Genomic DNA, 20,640 nt, shown 5'->3' with positions numbered 1-20,640 from the left:
TCCCCACTCTTCCACTTGCAGCTGCATACGAGCATCCACACAGGCACGATGACGTTCCAGGCCTTCATCCACTTTATCAACCCGAATGTTCGTTGCATCAATTTTATCGACCAATGTTTTCCGTTTATATTCCCCCTCCAATGTAATTTCTACCTTTGTTTCCTCCAATCTATCCTCGAATTTACTTTGTATTTCCCCCAATTTAACATCCACACATTCCTGCATCTCACTTTTTATTTTCTCCATCTTTTCCCCGAATTAATCCCTCATTAAATCAATCCGTGCACCCAACTGCCCCCATTACCCCCAATTGATCCTTCATTTCTGCCCCCTGTGCTGTCATTTTTGCCCCCCTGTGCTGTAATTGCACCCATTAAATTGTTCCAACATTGTCCAGATAGACATCGCGCCGGTTTCCGGCGCTGCCGGCTCCGTTACGGGCGATGAAGCACGGTCCCCGCTCGGAATGGGGGAGATTCCAATCCTACCCCCGTCTCTCCCTTCTTCCCCCGACTCGCTGCCAGACATGTGGCCTTCCTCCTCAAACATCTGCAGATCCGCCATGGTGCAGAAGTCCCGTTTGCCGCCAATTAAATTTAATTTGAAAAATCCCGCAAAAATTTTCCCGCGCTCGCACGCTTCTCTGATGTAATTTTGTATTCCAATTCGTGACGAGATTTTAATCTTGGTATATTCTCCCGATACCAAGTATAATTTAGAGGGGTTCGAAAATCTGACACCCTGACACCAATGTGACGTCCACAGGACATGAACAGTCCCGCTGAAACGATGCAGGCGGTTTATTTTTTTTATAACCCACGGATGGCGGCTTTAATCGCTCTCCAGCAAACGGGACGAGGAAGGTGGCACGAGTCGCTTTGCACTGAGTTAATAATGTTATTTCTCTAACCAGAACGATAATAAGACTCGGCAAGAGGAGGGATCTGGGGGAAATTCGATGGGAGGTGGTGTGGGTTCGGGCGTGGGGGAAACACAAACAATTCCAAAGGGTATACAAATCTCAAACCCTCGAAGGTGCCAGGTACACACACACACACACACACACACACACACACACACACACACACACACACACACACACACACACACACACACACACACACACACAACGTAGCTAGTGGTCAGGCTTGCTCGTGGTGTCGACGTAAAAGTCACTGGATTGGTGCCGGACGAGCTGACGTTGCGCCCGTCAGGGGCAGGAGACACGGTGGTGCCGAGGTTCTGTCAGCCCTTCCGCGCAGAACCATGGTTTCCGGCCTGTGAGCTCCAACCAGCCGCCGTGGTGCGGTTCCTGGTGGTGTCGACCTCCTGGTGTAGGCCCAAGACCGCCCACAGCCACCAGAGAGCCAGTTCTAGCGCCAAGATGCGAGCAGGAGAGGGAGGCAAGTCTGCCCGCCATTCGGTCCCGTACTCCGGGCCAGCAGAACCCGAGGGCCAACCGAGGTGAGGCACGAGGCACAGCAAGGCCACGAGACACGACAAATCGAGGAATGAACAAGCGCAACCAGAGAGAGAGCTCTGTGGTGCCACCTCGACGAGAGCTTTTCCTTTCTCACTCCTCTTTCCTTCCTCTCCCAACCAGATCGCTTTTTCTACTCGAGTCCTCGTCACTTCCAATGGAGCCCTTTTATTGGCCCTCTGCCTGTCGCCTTCCGCCAATCGTGATCAAGGGGCGGAGCCATCCGCAGCACCGTCCTGTTACGTCACGGCAAGCCTACAGGAAGTACTAAAAGGGGATACGCATAAACACTTACCCTAACCCGTCTCCCTATCTAATTACGTGACAATTATCATTTCCCCCTTAAAGAAATGGACATTTACTAGACAATTTATCACCACTGAATTGCTACTTATTACATCGAGATCTTGGTGCAACTCGAACAGCGTGGCATGCCTAACTAAACATCATTATTTCCCTTTGAATGCATACAACCCCCCCCCCCCCCCCAGACGTAACAATATATACAGTGGGGAGAACAAGTATTTGATACACTGCCGATTTTGCAGGTTTTCCCACTTACAAAGCACCTTGAGGTCTGTAATTTTTTTTATCAAAGGTACACTTCAACTGTGAAAGACGGAATCTAAAACAAAAATCCTGAAAATCACATTGTATGATTTTTAAAGAATTAATTTGCATGAAATAAGTATTTGATACATCAGAAAATCAGAACTTAATATTTGGTACAGAAACCTTTGTTTGCAATTACAGAGATCAGACATTTCCTGTAGTTCTTAACCAGGTTTGCACAGACTGCAGCAGGGATTTTGGCCCACTCCTCCATACAGATCTTCTTCAGATCCTTCAGGTTTCGGGGCTGTCGTTGGGCAACACAGACTTTCAGCTCCCTCCAAAGATTTTCTATTGGGTTCAGGTCTGGAGACTGGCTCGGCCACTCCAGGACCTTGAGATGCTTCTTACGGAGCCACTCCTTAGTTGCCCTGGCTGTGTGTTTCGGGTCGTTGTCATGATGGAAGACCCAGCCACGCCCCATCTTCAATGCTCTTGTTGAGGGAAGGAGGTTGTTGGCAAAGATCTCACGATACATGGACTCATCCATCCTCCCCTCAATACGGTGCAGTCGTCCTGTCCCCTTTGCAGAAAAGCATCCCCAAAGAATGGTGTTTCCACCTCCATGCTTCAAGTTTGGAATGGTGTTCTTGGGTTGTACTCATCCTTCTTCTTCCTCCAAACACGGCGAGTGGAGTTTAAACCAAAAAGCTCTACTTTGGTCTCATCAGACCATATGACCTTCTCCCATTCCTCCTCTGGATCATCCAGATGGTCATTGGCAAACTTCAGACGGGCCTGGACATGCGCTGGCTTGAGCATAGGGACTTGCGTGCGCTGCATGATTTTAATCCATGACGGCGTAGTGTTTTACTTATGGTTTTCTTTGATACTGTGGTCCCAGCTATCTTCAGGTCATTGAGCAGGTCCTGCCATGTAGTTCTGGGCTGATCCCTCACCTTTCTCATGATCATTGAGGCTCCACGAGGTGAGATCTTGCATGGAGCCCCAGACCGAGGGAGATTGACTGTTATCTTGAACTTCTTCCATTTTCTAATAATTGCGCCAACAGTTGTTGCCTTCTCACCAAGTTGCTTGCCTATTGTCCTGTAGCCCATCCCAGCCTTGTGAAAGTCTACAATTTTGTCCCTGATGTCCTTAGACAGCTCTCTGGGCTTGCCCATTGTGGAGAGGTTGGAGTCTGATTGATTGAGTGTGGACAGCTGTCTTTTATGCAGATAACGAGTTCAAACGAGTGCAGTTAATACAGGTAATGAGTGGAGAATGGGAGGGCTTCTTAAAGACAAAACTAACAGGTCTGTGAGAGCCGGAATTCTTACTGGTTTGTCGGTGATGAAATACTTATTTCATGCAATAAAATGCAAATTAATTATTTAAAAATCATACAATGTGATTTTCAGGATTTTTGTTTTCGATTCCGTCTTTCACAGTTGAAGTGTACCTATGATAAAAATTACAGACCTCTACGTGCTTTGTAAGTGGGAAAACCTGCAAAATCTGCAGTGTATCAAACACTTGTTCTCCCCACTGTATATATATATATATAAATATATATATATATATATATATATATATATATATATATATATATATATATATATATATATATATATATATATATATATAAAATCTTCCAGCGTGCGACATCTCCAGGGCACCTTTGGCGCCCGGCGATGGCGCCTTGCAGCACATGGAGCCAGAATTGGGAGGGAACGGTGTACAATAAGATTGATTAATTGCAGAATTAAAATAGATAAAAAATAATTTAATTTCTCAAACAATTGACGAATAGCATTCCTAAACCACCACCACTTCATCCGAATCTGTAACATTTTGCCAATTAAGTAAATAATCAAAAAATGAATAGTTTAATTGATTAATCAATAAATCAAAAATACCCTTGATAGCCAAATCACTTGTTCACTGTCATGTCCAAATATCACCTTCGAGCTCAAAAGGTGCCTGAGATATTGTTGTGGAGCCGGGCATCGGTTGCGAGTACGACCGCGAGGTGGAGCAGGAGGGTCGACTCTACCGAACACCCAGAATCTTCATCGTACCTTTCGGAAAACTCTGAGGGTACGGGTCCCTTCCAGGACCGTGAATAGTCAATAAGTCAACCACGTGGTACAGGGTTATTTGCCAAACTTCAAAATACCTTGAGGCCCACGTGGCGAACTACCGAGTATTCACATCCTCGACGGAACTCGAACGGGACGAGTCATTTCCGGGCTCGACCCATGCGTAACCAGAGCAGATGGTTTCCAAGGGCCGGTCGGTCCGAATGCTCACAACTACGGCAACAATGGCCTTCTTTAATTCCCCAACATGCACCGTGTTAAACGAATGAAAGAAACACAAAAACGAGCTGAAACATTTAACAGGGGATTTATTTATAATTGGGGGGGGGGTGGAGGAGATAGGGAACACACAAGGAGCAGAGTTATCTGACTATAAGAAATGCAGTCAATGTACAAGCAAAAGCACTTATCCAGTTGCTACTTATAGACGGGCCCACAGACAGACACAGACACACACACAGAAATGGACCCCAATGGTCTTTATTGAAGGCCTCCAGCTCGAGGACAGGTGAGCTAGAGACCAGAGCCTGCGCTTGAACCTGTCCACCTCGTGTGGTCTTTGACAATCCGGCTCGGCGGGACTCAAACCCGCAACAAGATGCCGCTCCAAGCACCAGGGACGGAGGAAAAGCGTCGGACACCCGAGAGAGAGACGACCCGAGCACTGCCAAGCCGACCAGACGAGTCGATCTCCGGCACCTCAAACCGAATCGCTGCCAAGCCGACCAGACCAGACGAGTCGATCTCCGGCACCTCGAACCGAATCGCTGCCAAGCCGACCAGACCAGATGAGTCGATCTCCGGCACCTCAAACCCGATCGCTACCAAGCCGACCAGACCAGACGAGTCGATCTCCGGCACCTCAAACCCGATTGCCCAACCCTATCGCTGTTCCCAATGCCCTGGTGTTCCTTATATTGCATTTCTCCTACGGGCTGGGTGTCGTGGGAAGGATCGCCGTCTGAGATCTCGCCTCTCCTTGGTCGAGAGGCTGTGGAAAAGTTCGCCGTCTAAGACGTCTCGCCTGCCATTGGTCTGAGGCTCGTGGAAAAGTCGGTGTATGAAACATCTCACCTCTCATTGGTTGCGGGGAACATTCCATCTCTCTGGGGCAGAGTCGGAGCTCTGGTGGCCGAGGAAACTCCGCCCATGTACGTGCTGACTTTCCAAAGAACATATTCACTTTTGTCCCCAAATTTCAGCTTCCTCGATCTAAGGATGGCTGAGATGTCGCCCAGACAAACAAACAAAAAAGAAAGAAAGAAAAAAAACACAAACAAGAAAGAAAACATACAAGTGGCGGTACATTCAAAGTACACTGCCCCCATGCCAAATAAATAAATGGAGGTAAATATTGTTACAGCTGTGGAAATTCGCATTACACCAGAAAGGACCCTCAGGTGAGATATCTTCATAGGTCCATGTGTAGTTAGCCCAAACCCGTTGTAAAGAGGGAATTTATGTGATTCATCCGGGCTGCGACGCTTTGAGTTGGCCATTTTTTCTGTTCTATCTTTATTTTGAACCAACCACGTCTCAACCGCCATCACACAACAACCACGCCACCGCCACCATCTACGCTCCCACATCATCGCATCACCGCCATTCCCAAACGGCACCATAACCATCAAACCACCACCGAAAACCCTCCACCACCTTCACCTCTCTCCTTCTACGGCCATTCCCGCACCACCTGTGAACACTGAACGTCGGGCTGTCTCGGGCCCATTTGGCGTTTGGTGCCGAGCGCACCGAGCCACGAGCGCAAATGGCGGCCTTTCCGAGGGGAAAATTCAGATCAAAAACGCTACACGCCCACTTCTCCTCCGTCCAATTAGCGAGCGTGGGACGGCTTGGCCCCGCCTCCAAGCGTGTGTATGTAAAGTCCGTATATGCAAATGTTAGGATCAGGAGAGGTTCACGCCCATTTTTGCCCGACCAATGGCTGACCGTGGGGGCGGCATGGCCCCACCTCCAATCGCGTTCTGCTCCTAAAATTTGCATATTGGCTGCTCCTGCCCGCCTATAAAAAGGCGAGTGCAAGGCGAATTGAGTCGGTCGGGTGAGGAGAGTGCGGAACTGAGAAGAGTTGCAGTAAGAGTTGAGTTCTGGAGAGGGTCGTCGAGAAGTGGCTGTTGGGGACGCGTTGCGTTGCGTTGGTGAAGTTGAGGCGAGTGCGCGCGGTGGAACTGCAGGCAAGGGAGCTCGGGTCTGAGGCGAGAAGGACGGCGGTCGGCGACGAGGTTACGGTGTGGGGGATCGCTCGTCTCGTCGTGGGACCCAAACCAGCCAGCCACTCCCCTCCCCCAGGTCATCAACAATCTCCCTTTCCCCCGCGTTGCGATAGTGCAAAAGGGGGCCCCACTGCCACCCCACCCCAAACATCGTGCCAACGAAACCCGCCAAGGAGCACGGAGTCGGGGCACAGCCGAGTGGCCACATTTGCGGCTCGCCCGCCAACGCGTCACGAGGACGCGGGTAGGCCCCCCGGTCTCGCGGACCTGGCAGCTCCTCTTGGTCCCGCGCACATTTGGCCTTCGGGCCTGTCTGCCTCCTTGTCTATGAGGGTGGCTTCTTTCCTTTGCTTTTGTGTAAATGTGTGTTGGTGCCGTCTGCGAAGTAAAGCTGTTTAAGTGTTGCTGTGTGTGCGCGTATTCGGTATTAACTCTGCGTCATTGTTGCTTTTATTGTTTTGGTTGCTTTATGTGCATTTTGACTGTATGGCTGTATATACGTGCTCTCTGTGTGCCGGGAAATAAATGTGCATTGTGTGAACTGTGCCCGTTTCGCTTCGTCTCCTTCCTTTTAATTGACTCTCCATCCTGCTTCACGTAAAGGGTTTGTAGTGTGTGCAAAACGCCCGGTAAATAATCTGAACCGTCGAGGTTGACGATAACACCGCTCGGTTATCCCGATAGTACGGAATGGGCCGCCCAAGCGGCTCGTGTCCGGAGTCGACCTGCGGCGAGGTACGATCGCCCAGTTTACCATCCGTGTGGGTACTTAGGTAGGTCGAGTTTGGTGAACAACCCTATCCTACGCGGGTGGCCAATTGGCACGATTGTGGTGAGGTCGAAAGGCCCACCTGTGACTGGCTCCGGGCGATAGTTGCCGGAGGGTCACGACTGAATTGTCCGTCCGGTGGGTGACGTGCCGCGATCCGAGTTACGTGGCCATCTGCACGCCGGCGGGTGCGAATTCGCAACAATATGTACAGACGATAAATCAAAATTACCCATTATAGCCAAATCACTTTGTCACTGTCATGTCCAAATATCAGCTTCCGAGCTCAAAAGGTGCCTCAGATATTGCCAGGATGAGAAATAAAAATAAGTAGTTAATAAATCGATAATAATCAAGTAATTAATCAATTAATTGATAAATGAAAAAATAAAAATAGCGTTTTTGCCAAAGCACATCTTCACTTTTGTCCCCAAATTTCAGCTTCCAAGCTCAAATGATGGCAGAGATATCTCCTGGACAAAAAAAAAAAAATTAATCAATTAATAGATTAATCAATGAAATGAAAATACCTTTTATCGCCAAATCACTTGTTGACTGACATGTCGAAATATTGGCTTCCGAGCTCAAAAGGTGCCTGTGATATGGCCAGGATGAAAAATAAAATAAATAAATAAAGAATAAATCACCAATAATTAAGTAATTTATAAAAAAAAAATACATTTTTCATGAAAGCACATTTCAGTTTTGTTCCCAAATTCAGCTTCCGAACTCAAAGGATGGCTGAGGCAATCACCCAAACAAGAAAGAAAATAATTATTTGATCAATGAAAAGAAAAATCCCTTTTATAGCCAAATCACTTGTTCACTGTCACGTCTAAATATCAGCTTCAGAGCTCAAAAGGTGCCTGTGATATAGCCAGGATTGGAAATAAAATAAATAAATAAAGAATAAATCGTCAATAATTAAGTAATTATTCAATTAATTGATCAATCAAAAAAGAAAAAATACATTTTTCACGAAAGCACATTTCACTTTTGTTCCAAAATTTCAGCTTCTTAACTCAGGATGGCTGAGGCAATCACCCAGACAAACAAGAAAGAAAATAATTAATTGATGAATCAATGATATGAAAAATCCCTTTATAGCCAAATCACTTGTTCACTGTCATGTCTAAATATCAGCTTCCGAGCTCAAAAGGTGCCTGTGATATTGCCAGGATGAGAAATTAATTAAATAAAGAAAGAAAGAATAAATCGCCAATAATCAAGTAATTCATCAATTAATCAAAAAATAAAAATAGCGTTTTTGCCAAAGCACATCTTCACTTTTGTCCCCAAATTTCAGCTTTTGAGCTCAAAGGATGGCTGAGATATCGCCCGGAAAGCAAGGAAAAAATAATTATTTGATTATTTGATGCATCAATAAATCAAAAATAGTGTTACGAATTTGGGAATTCGATTGCACACAACATACAGGTTCCTTTCGTCAGCTATGTCAAAAAGTGCTTGTTCCCTCGATAGCTCACCTTTCATTGTTTAAATGTTCAGAATCGATGATGCGCTGCGGATCGATTTAATAGTTAGAGAACGAACAATGGAGACATCCTTCCCCTCTTCTGGGAAGAGCAAGAACCACCCTGCCATCCCGTGACTCATGATGTCAACAATTCCCTCCCACCCGTGGCTGAGCGGGGGATGGAGCACGAGGGCACGAGTCATGAGTCACACCAGGAGCGGGGGAAGGGCGGGAGAAGGATTTCAGGAGATCTTTTCTTTTGTTCGTGGGCAGAGTTGGAGAAGGGAGTTGAGGGAAGTCATTCAGCAGACCGTCGGGTCCTGCTTGGCTTGCGTTAGGGTTGAGGCCTTCGGAAGCTTTTTGATTCGGCTTGGCTCAGTGAGCTTCGGCTAAGGCCTGGCTCGGGAGGAGGCTTTTTGCTTTGATGGTTACGTGAGCTTCGGCTTCTGCTTGGCTCGGGAGAGCTTTTTGCTTCAAGCTGCCCTGTTCGGAAGAAAGTTAAGCCGATCGCTCGGCTCGAGCTGCGAGTGGTGGCTTCTGCTTCTTGGTTCGTTGAGCTCTTTGTTCTCCATTTTGGTTCCCGGCTTGGTGCGATGCATCGACCACTTCATGGAGGTGGTTCCTCGGGGAAGCGACGCATCGACGGGAAGGATCGGCGCCTCATCTCACCAGCACGTGTTGAGAAGCGCGGGAGGATTCGCGAGAGCTCGGGAAGGATCGCAGCTCACGGCGATTGGATCCAGCTTGCTCTCGCTGGAGACCGGGTCCAAACAACTTGAAGACCACACAAGGTGGAGAGGTTCGAGATAGGCTCTGGGTTTTAGCTCACCTGTCCTCCAAGCTGGAGCTCGTAATTAAAGGCCTCTGCCACCATTTCTTGGGTGTGTGTGTGTGTGCGTGCGTGTGTCCGTGGGCCCGTCTAATAAGTAGGAAATTGTTAAGTGGTTTGTGTGCTGTAAATCTTTGCATTGCATTTCGTAAAGACGGTCGTAGTTCTTTTGTCGTGATTTTGTTGCTTGTATAATTGCATACGTATTTTGCCTTGTTTAATTGCATACATGCTTTATTATAATAAATGTCCTTGTGTGAATGTAAACCTGTTCGTTGCGTCCATTCCCGCATTGAAATGCCACCTTGTATTGCGGATTATTAGTTGGTTTTTAAATAGCCGGTAAAGTGATCGGGTCCAACGGGACTGCGCGATAATACCCCGCTCGGTTATCCCAAAAGGAAGCGAGCTGCTTAAGCAGCTCGTTTCCAAGCGGTCCCGTTGAGGTACAATCTCTCGGTAACCTACCCATGCGAATAATTTGGTAAATCGAAGATTTGGCGATCGGACCATGTCGCGCGCGGGTCGAGTGCGGACAAGGTTGTGGTGTGCTTAAAAACACACCCGTGGCTAGTTTTCGGCATTGATCCAGAAAGCCGCGACTGCATTGTCCGTCTGGTGGGCGAAGCGACCGCTATTGGTAAGACACGGTCGTTCGCACGCCAACGGGCGGAAATCTACAACAATACCTTTTATAGCCAAATCACTTGCGAGTCATTCCACCACACATCACCGGAGGCCTCCCAGTTGAGCCCCTCAGATTTACTTTAAACTTTCATAAAACAGTTCCCAGGTATCAAAATGAAGCTGCGTAAAATTTTAGGTCCATAGATGCGGTCAACTCCGAGATATTGAGGGTTGAAAATGTGGTTGTGGCCCTATTTTTATGGTCGTTGCGAGCATCACAAAATGAACGGCTACTTTTAAACTCTCACAACTTTTTAAATATTAATGCGAGAGCCTTGAAATTTTCAGAGATTATTCTTCTATAACTGCTCTGTAAGAAAAACATAAAACTGAGTATACCTCTATTAAATTTTATGACCTGATCAGTTGAAATCCAGAAAAAAATGTTGGTTTTGTATGAAGACCCAACTTTGAGACCCCATATATTTTTATTGACCCATCCCAGAAGCTTGAAATTTTTTCACGTAATAACTATGGTAGTAGTATTCAAATACACGTTTACTTTTCTGAATCAGTCATATATAACACAGTCATGATCCCTCAAAAATTGAAAATTTTTCATTTTTCCCCGAAATTCAGGTGAGGATTGCAAATATATGACAAGGTATACCATTTCAAATTGTTCACCATTGGAAAGAGCATATTCAAGTTAACTTAAGTCTAAAATTTCAATGTGGTATCATGTTTCTATCAATATTTTAAAAGTAATTGAATAAATGATGTTTTGCCAGTGCTGTGTGCGTTGTGTGTGCTATTTAATGAACAGTCCTTTTACATGTAGTCCATGTATATATACAATGTACATACATATCATCTGCTTTTAGGATACCATGAACATAATACTTTGAAATTTAAATTTGTAATTCTTTGTTTCTCATTTGTAAATAGCAAGAGTTTTACTCATCTGGCTGGGGCTAAAAATAGCTTTATTCCACAGCTATATTCCCATCATCCCAAATCAACTACAAGTCAGCAGTCTCGGGTGAACCAGGGTTCACCTTGGACATAGGTGGACATTGTCCACAAGTTGCAACTGCAGAGAAGACGACACTGCATGTTGATGATAATGGTTCCTGGAACCTATGTGGCCTGCACATATGACCAACAGTGGTGGATTGGTAACATCCGAGAAGTATCAGAAGTGGAACAAGATGTTCAAATAATATTTATGTATCCACATGGACCTTCTAGAAAGTGTAAGTGGCCGAAAAGGGAGGACATTTGTTGGGTTCCTTTGGTCCATGTGATGAAAGTTATTGATGCTCCCCTCACGTCAACTGGGAAGCAGTACAAGCTCGCACCTGACTTGGAAAAGCAGATCAAGGACCTATTCAAATCATTTACGTGAAATGTTTTATTACATTGTTATTGCAGTATGTGATATATTTTTGTATTATTAATTTTAATCATAGAACTAATCATTCATGATTACCATGGTCCCCACACCATGCACACACTTCATGTATTTACGAATGTGTTAACAACAGTTTTAAAAAAAAATAGAAAATATATTCCAAAAAAATACCACTTTGATATTTGACACTTTTGTAAACTTGAATATGCTCTTTCCAATGGTGAACAATTTGAAGTGGTATACCTTGTCATATATTTGCAATCCTCACCTGAATTTCGGGGAAAAATGAAAATTTTCAATTTTTGAGGGATCATGACTATTATATACGACTAATTAAGAGAAGTAAACATGTATTTGAATACTACTACCATAGTTATTACGTGAAAAAATTTCAAGCTTCTGGGATGGGTCAATAAAAATATATGGGGTCTCAAAGTTGGGTCTTCATACAAAACCAACATTTTTTTTCTGGATTTCAACTGATCAGGTCATAAAATTAAATTGAGGTATACTCAGTTTTTTTATGTTTGTTTCTTACAGAGCAGTTATAGAAGAATAATCTCTGAAAATTTCAAGTCTCTAGCATTAATATTTAAAAAGTTGTGGGAGTTTAAAAGTAGCCGTTCATTTTGTGATTCTCGCAAACAACCATAAAAATAGGGCCACAACCACATTTTCAACCCTCAATATCTCGGAGTTGACCGCATCGATGGACCTAAAATTTTACGCAGCTTCATTATGATACCTGGGAACTATTTTATGAAAGTTTAAAGTAAATCTGAGGGGGTCAACTGGGAACATTTTCTTAAATTTGGTGATTTCAGATGGAATGACTTGTTCACTGTCATGTCCAAATATCAGTTGCCCAGCTCAAAACGTGCCTGAGATATTGCCGAGATGAGAAATAAGTAATTAATAAATCGATAACAATTAAGTAATTAATCAAATAATTGATTAATCAAAAAATAATAGATTGCAGTTTTTGCCAAAGCACATCTTCACTTTTGTCTCCAAATTTCAGCTTCCTCGATCAAAGGATGGCTGAGATATCGCCCGGACAAACAAACAAACAAGCAGTCATAGACTGGTACTTACGAAATCGTTAACTTGACCTCTGACCTTGTCGAATAAAAGCTGTCTCTGGAGAAGGTAGCGATGCAAACCAGAAGTTTCTATGATGATTCTGTACCAAACCATCAAAAATCGAATGTTTTGGATGTTTGACCTCACTGTGACCTTGACCTTTGACCGATTTTGACAAAAATCTCATCAGCGCTAACTACCACCTGCCTGAAGCACGTGGTGTAATTTGACATTGGTAGCTTCTTCCGTTCTCGAGTTATCATTTTTTGGATGTTTGACCTCACTGTGACCTTGACCTTTGACCGATTTTGACCAAAATCTAATCAGCACTTGCCATCACCCTCCTGAATCACGTGGTGTAATTTGACATTGGTAGCTTCTTCCGTTCTCGAGTTATCGTGCCTACAAACAAACAAACAAACAAACAAACAAACAAACAAACGGAAGTCATCAATATACTTACGAAATCTTTAGATTACGTAAGTAACAAAGAGTGAAAACTGAGTAATCCCTTCGTTCGGCGCCTGGCGATGGCGTCATGCATCACCTGGATATGGAATTGGGAATGAGCGGTGTACAAGAAAATGTGTGGCTGCCGAACCACCTGACCGATGACATCATCATTTTTTTTTACTGTGGACCAATTTATCAGACTGATCGGATGTAGCATTCTATATATGCGATTATGACATCATTAAAAATCTTCTTCTTCTTTCGGCTGCTCCCGTGAGGGGTCGCCACAGCGGATCATCCGTATGATCTGCATCGTGATTTGGCACACGTTTTATGCCGGATGCCCTTCCTGACGCAACCCTGGTCGCCTCTTACGACACAGGGATAAGGTACACCAATTTTAACCGGGGTATACACCGGCCCAGTATACTGGTACTCATTTCGCCGACCTCGGAAGGATGACAGGCTGAGTCAACCCCCTAGTGTATTAATTCAGTGGCCCAACGGGGCTTGAACTCAGGACCTCTTGGATCCCAAGCCGCTGCCCTAACCACTGTGCCAACACCAGGCTATATATGACATCATTAAAAATATATATTAAAAAAAAAGATCACACTTATTCCCCGTGAGGAGTACTTGACATTTGCCAAGTTTCAATTTTAACAGTGCGGTTTCGGAGACAGGGGTCCAAAGTTTTTTCCTTTTTTTCCAACACGGCTGCCACACCACGTGACCTATGATGTTATAATTATCATTTAAAAACATTCTCCAAAAGTAGTCACTCCATTGGTGAAAACTATCAATCCGACAAGTGGCTACAGAGAAAAACACGAAAGTTCTGTGCGGACAAACAAATGGACCCAAATGCAATAGTCTCTCTTCTGGTGAGGGTCATGAAATAAATGACTCCTGCATTACCTTTGCTAGTTATGACGAGAAGAAATATAATTTGTCGGGAAACCCTCTGTTCAAGTAACAGGAAGCTACAAGGGTTTAACAGGAACAGCACATGACCCGCCCTGGCACCTGAAGAGAGAAACCCCCTCTGCACTTATAAAAGGGCCCTGTGGTACAGCAGCCAAGGCACGACCCAGGAAGAGGAGAGGAACAGTGCTCCAGTGTCGTGCAAGAATACCACGTGCAAGGTAACAAAGGAAGCGACCTGAAAAATGAAGGTGATAACTTGTCAAAGTTGTGCTGCTTTCCAGTCCCAATCAATGTGCATGCCCAGAAATATTTGGGATATTGTATTAGCCAAGGGTGATTTATGCATCACAAGTCTTAACAGTAACACTTTGCATAATCATCAAAGCCCTCCAGGATGTTTATCACCACGTTTTAGAAGGTTTTTGGAGTATTCTTAGTTACTGCCAACAATGGCAGAATGGGTGCTTTCCAACCGAGACGGATCATTTGCACCTGTTTTATGTACCTCGTTTAGATGTGGGGAGAGCCAAGATGCAGGAAGTAAAAAACGAGTGAATCAAAGCACCCAAAAATGGACTGCTTCCAACAGGCTGGCCAGGTGACCTGCGAGAATTCATTTCAATATCAAACTTATTATCTCGGGTCGAAAAACACGAATCAAACGGCCAAATACTCACCGAACATACAGAGCACTTTCCAGCAGTGCGTCCAGCAATGGCCCACAGATAAACTGGAAATAACAGAAATTCCACAGTTTAGTGTACCTGTTCATACAAGGAACAAAATTAACATCCACATTTCAACATAATCAATTTGTGAATGAATATGGCTGAATTGTCTTGACCGATGTGACAAAGTGTTCAAAACAAAATGAACACAGAAGCCGTTAACACATGGATGTAAAGGTTGTGGACAAAAAATGGAAACACCTGGGTAAATGCGGGACACCTGGGTAAATGAGGGACACCAAGTATAGTGAAAGCAACGGCTTCCACACAGGGGTGAGCCATTTGCTAATTAAGCAAATAACATCCAAGCATGCTTAGGGTCATGTACAAAACTGCTGCACAGGTCTGGTTGCTAATAATTATGGCCAGCATGGCTGCAAGAGGAAGCCTCAGTGGAAAGACATCAGCAAAGGGCAACAGTGGGTGGAAGCGCATACTCCAGGATCGTGACATCTGTGCATTAATTTGAAGTGCAAGGCAAAGCAGGTGAGCAACTGCAGATAAAATGCCTTAAATTTCAACCTGGGGCGTGAGTCGCCGGTCTCATCAAAAACAGTTCGCTTTGTCCAAACTGCGAAGAGAAACTTTATTTTTGCATTTCCAATTGCAAACAACTGAGATCAGCAATTGAGAGTTATTTTGAAAGATCATGGTTGAAAGACATGAATGGCAATGAGTTTCAGTTTTGTCCATAACAGTCCAACACCTGATAATTACAAACCAGGAATGCAAACTTAGAAAATCCAGAATGAGATGTACAGTATTTCAGGAATCACAATCACATTCGAATGATAACCCAAATTCAAGTCACTTTGGTGTGCAGTTGGAACGTGTCATGCAAATGCACAGTGTGTTGGGATAAACTTCATTCATTCCTCTTAATAAAACTTGCTACAAAACAAACAAATGTAGGTTTCTTTGGTTTCTTTCATTATTCAGTATTCTGACATTCCATGCTGCTCGCAAGTACAGTATATTTAGTGGGCACATGTACTGCAATCAATAGGCATTCATAACATACCAAATTTCAATAATGCATGCTTGCAGGATACCACGTTACATCGTGCCAGAATTTTCATCCAATGTCCCAAAATTGGGGAATACAATGGGAAAATTAGATTATCTCCTGATAATCCAGGATACCTTGACAGGAATGACATCACACAAAGAAAGTACATCGATGTGTATTATGAGCAAGATGACACCACCTTTCTCATGTGCAGGTGATTCCTCTTCCATGTAAAGTTGGAAAGGCAGTTTTTCCCCAACTTCAAGGTCACAGTACAAACAAAAATAAAAAATAAAAAAGACAGACAAAACTTTTTCTCTCATCCGAGGAAGTTGCACCTCGTAATATTTTTTTATTACAGAAAAAGCATTTAAATTACCTGATCAAAATTTTGCTCCATGAAAGGAAACTCGGTCATATCTAGGCTGAGGCAGAGAGTGACGCCTTCATGAACCACGGCTTTGCAGCGGCTCTCCAGCATGCGTGAAAACATGCAAGTCAGCCACGACATGTGCAGAGCTGGAAATGGGGTGTCTGCAAGATCAAGCGCACAGGTTCACGACAAAACAACACCGGATGGTCTCCACACATTACGATTGACGTGGATGTGAATGGCCCTCGGCCGTCCCCCCCTCTCGCCTGCTCCCCCGTCGCCCTTGGCCGTCCCCACCCCCCCTCCGGCCCACCCCGCCCGTTCGTCCCCTCGTTCTTCACCCTTGCCTGTCCGTCGCACCAGCCCTTACCCTCGTTCTTCACCCTTGCTCGTCCGTCACCCCACCCATCCCTCCCTCTCCCCTCGTTCTTCACCCTTGCCTGTCCCTCCCCTCGTTCTTCACCCACCCTTGCCCGTCCCTCCCCTCGTTCTTCACCCACCCTTGCCCGTCCCTCCCCTCGTTCTTCACCCATCCTTACCCGTCCCACCCCTCGTTCTTCACCCACCTTTGCCCATCCCTCCCCTCGTTCTTCACCCACCCTTGCCCGTCCCTCCCCTCGTTCTTCACCCTTCCGTCCCTCCCCTCTGTCAAATGTTATTCCAATCAACCTTAACTAAGACCTGGAGTCTAGACTCGACAATGACACTCAAAACATAGATAAACAAATGAACGACAGCTGTGGAGGGGACAGGTTTGCTTCAAAATTTAATGTGAAAGTGCAGGAAGGAATTATTTTTCAAACACCAAGAGAAACATGTGTGCAAAACCTCTCACCTGTCTCGGGAGAGACAATCGCTTTCAAAAGTCCCGGAACATGGTTAAGAACAGGCTTCACGATATGAAACTGAAAGTGACAATGTTGAGAAGTATTGTGGTGGAAAAGATAAGTAATAAAACTTAAAAAAAAGTCAGAAAACAATGACAAATAAATGAATACAGGTATCAAAAGTTCACACCTGTGTTTCCTCCAGTGATTGCATGATGAGAATGTAGTGCTGCCACAGGTTCAGTAGATGATTGGAAGATACGTTAGTCCACCAAAAGATGGGAGCACTTGCTGGGAAAGAACATATCGTCATCGTATGTTATAAGATACATATTCTTGTGTCCAACCCAACCCCCCTCCCCCTTGTCATCCCCCAATTCCCCACCATACCTGGCCCCAGCTTCTATTTCTCAAATCTTCTTCCCACCCCCCCCACCCCCGCCCCAGGACATTTTATGCCACAAGGTAGTTTGCTGGAATTACTCTCCAGTCCAGTATTAAAGGGAGTGTGCCACAGAACAAGTCATTTTGTATTGTTCGCAGTGCCAAATTGCAAATACAACATGACAAAAAACATTTTCTAACGTTTCCAATAACATGCTGATAATATAATCGCTTGAATACGTCAGTGAGACATATGTACACATACAATTCATTAACCTCCGCCATCTTCGAAGATGGATGGAGGTTACTGTTTTCACCCCTTTCTGTGTTTGTTTGTTTGTGAACAGTATTACGGAAAAACTCCTCGACGGATTTCGACGAAACTTGGTGGAGGGGTTAGGTATGGTCCAAGGATCATGCCATTAAATTTTGGACTTGGTCCCCCCCCAAAAAAAAAAATTTGGAGAAAAGAATTTTTTTTTTGCATTTCTACATGTTTTAAGTGATTTCCAACCCCCCCCCCCCCAAAAAAAAAATTGTTAGAGAAAATTTTTTTTTTTTTGCATTTCTACATGTTTTAAGTATTTCCAACCTTCCCCCCCCAAAATTGTTAGAGAAAAAAAAATTTTTGCAACTTTTTTTTTCAACAAAATTTTGATTTCTTTTTTTTTGCATTTCTACGTTTTAAGTGATTCCCAACCCCCCAAATGGAGAAAAGAACTATAACTCTGTCAGCACTGTTGACATCATATTTAATGAATAAGATACAAGGTTCACTTGAGTGACCCAGCAGTATTGGCGGCGGAAGTTTTGCACTCTCCAGAGTGCTCCCCCTCTAGTTTCATTGCAGCCTAAGGCTTCTGGTTGCATCATTGCTGGGAGCGCTGTGGTGCCGCTGATGCAGTGCCCCATTTCCAGTAAACTGGTACTCGTTTTGCTGACCTCAGAAGGATGAGAGGCTGAGTCAACACACCTGATGTTTTCTGACGGAGTCAAACCCATGACCCAAAGATCTTAAGTGAGCCATCTTAACTGTTAAGCTAACACCAGCCTTGCACATAAAATGATTGGGGAAGAGCCTCCCTTCCTATTGGGAGAACACAACTCCAGTGTAGCGAGAATAAGAAAATGTTCTGAAGGCTTCAGTAAACCATATCGTTTCAGTGAGAATGAACTTTTCAAACTAAACAAAGGCATTCAAAATACTGTTAAACATATCAGATTAAAGGATGAATTATACAAGTCACTGATTGAGAATGCTAACCATCAGAGTGAAAGAGGGTGAAGGTCGATACAGGGAGACTATATAAGGATGAAGGTTGATAGAGGGAGACTGTATTGGGATGAGGGTTGATAGAGGGAGACTGTATTGGGGTGAAGGTTGATAGAAGGAGACTGTATTGGGGTGAAGGTTGATAGAAGGAGACTATCAGGGGAGACTGTATAGGGGTGAAGGTTAAAGGAAGGGGAAGGAAGGTGAAGGGAGATCCCAACCCCCCCCCCCCCCCGACAGGGTGCACCGTCCTCATTGCCACACCTTCTGGTGTTGATCCAGTTCTGCAGACAATCGTTTTTTGCAGAGACGCAGACACGTCCACGATACGCTTCAGCACGTACAAGGCACGTTTACGAGTCATTGATGAGACATGTGACAAGCCGTGCTGCACAGCATACCAAAAGTTCACGTCTAACGTGAGGTCCAGCGTAGCTGTGGGAAGACCGATTGGTAGGAAATGGTCAGCAAGTGCACACAGTATAGTTAAAATTCTGGTCACGTTGTGATCCGTCATTGACCAAGCCTTGAGCATACACCAAAGCTTCGATAGCACGGCTTCATCCGCATCCACAGCCAATGTGACAGGCACAAGACGAGCCAACATCCTGGATGCCACATGTTCGTCTGCAACTTCCAAGGTAGATACGATTGAGGTCAAGAGATCGGGGCAACTTGAGGCCACGTGATCCGCACCGAGCACTGGTGAGGCATAAGCCAGGAGCTCGATCGCGACGTGCACATCAAACTTCAAGGTGGACAACTTGTCCAACAACACCTCAGGGGGAGTAACCCCCACATAACTCACTTCCCGAGGAACACATTCCCGTCCGTGTTCTTCGCTACCTCTTTCACACTCACTATCCCGACCATCATATCCCCGTCCCACATGGTCAGCATTGCTCTGGCTTCTACGATCTCCTCCATCTTGAGCACATTCACTCTGACCTTCTTGTCCAACATCGAGACCATACCCCCCTTGTTTGCTTCCAACCCCATTTGGTGTATGCGTGTGCCGTGAAGATAGCTCTGGAGCTTCACGGTCTCCGTTTTCTTGGACATACAGGCGCAGAGCGTCCCCAGCTGTGGCGAGCAACGCTCGACTCCAAAACGCTGGACAGTGGGGTAGGCAAGCCACCAGCGACGTGCACACCCGATGCACAAGCTCTGCCACCTCAGCTCCCCCCAGCTGCGACAGGAGGCGTGCACAGCCGACCAGCGCCAGTTCCTGAACGGCACCAACGGCCAAGATGCCAGGCTGCCCGACGATGTCGCCGAGCATCTCCAAGAAGGCGGGTGCTGGAAGCTTCTCCTGGCTGGCCCAAGTAATGGCGGCCTCACTGAGGAGACGATGGGGCTTTCCACAGGAGCAACACAACAGGGCCCTAGTGATGAGTCTGCTCACATCGCCCTCTTCCTGCTCCATCCTCAGCACCTAAGGAGGTGAAAACGACGCAGCACTCATTAATGACGCCATCCTTGCCAGCGTTCATGATTCCATTGCATATTCCTCTGAGACAAAAAATTTTTTTCACACAGTCCTCTCATTTTGGACGAGGTTATCTCATTAATTAGTGCGATTTGAAAAGCCTTCGCTGCTCAAGAATCTGCCACATGCATATGGAGTGAGGTGCGGCTCTCGATCAATTAAATGGCAATCATAATTAATCAATCCAGACGGGTGGAAAATCGAGATTACCTTACAGTTACAGGGGCACCGAAAAACGGCTCACCGAGGCGCCGTTAACAATACCGCACACACTTTTGTTTTATACAATGAATGAACTCGGCCCCCGGGACAGAAAGTCGACCGAGGCTGCCCTCGAGTCGATTGTACGTTGAAACAATGTTCCGCACACGCGTTTCAAAATTGTTAAACGGGGAGCGGGGAACAGCGCACCATCGAGCTCATAAAATAATGACTATACACCTTAATGTTGTTTGGATAATCCCGACGCGATAAATAGACTTTTTGGGAATCTTTGCGCTTGATTAAAGAAAATAAACAAAATTTATTATTAACCCCTCAACTGCCCTACTTATATAAACCAAAAGGATTTGCGAGTGTCATTAAGTTCTTGAGGCGATGAAAGAGATCA

The 20,640-nt window shown here is 45.3% G+C and overlaps 1 protein-coding gene across 7 annotated transcripts in view; it reads right to left on the bottom strand.

Moving 5' to 3' along the window:
* The window catches only part of TARBP1 (tRNA guanosine 2 -O-methyltransferase TARBP1), a 252,721-nt gene extending 232,281 nt beyond the window's left edge, over positions 1 to 20,440 (bottom strand). For all 7 annotated transcript variants that reach the window (XR_015059772.1, XR_015059771.1, XM_085887174.1 and 4 more), the window contains exons 1-8: positions 20,241 to 20,440; positions 18,806 to 19,976; positions 17,075 to 17,175; positions 16,893 to 16,962; positions 16,064 to 16,218; positions 14,625 to 14,677; positions 14,453 to 14,550; positions 14,047 to 14,182 (exon numbers count right to left, since the gene is read on the bottom strand). Coding sequence is in view for 5 of the 7 variants with exons in the window: in XM_085887174.1 (XP_085743300.1) it covers positions 14,047 to 14,182; positions 14,453 to 14,550; positions 14,625 to 14,677; positions 16,064 to 16,218; positions 16,893 to 16,962; positions 17,075 to 17,175; positions 18,806 to 19,967 (1,775 nt within the window). In the remaining 2 variants the exon portion in view is untranslated. The remainder of the gene's footprint in view (positions 1 to 14,046; positions 14,183 to 14,452; positions 14,551 to 14,624; positions 14,678 to 16,063; positions 16,219 to 16,892; positions 16,963 to 17,074; positions 17,176 to 18,805; positions 19,977 to 20,240) is intronic.
* Positions 20,441 to 20,640: the final 200 nt, after the last annotated feature.

This window comes from Eptatretus burgeri, chromosome 7 (assembly GCF_056783735.1).
Source record: "Eptatretus burgeri isolate ZD-2024b chromosome 7, Ebu_testis_v1, whole genome shotgun sequence".
NCBI classification, from domain to species: Eukaryota; Metazoa; Chordata; class Myxini; order Myxiniformes; family Myxinidae; genus Eptatretus; species Eptatretus burgeri.
This window is presented reverse-complemented; position numbering and strand designations above follow the sequence as displayed.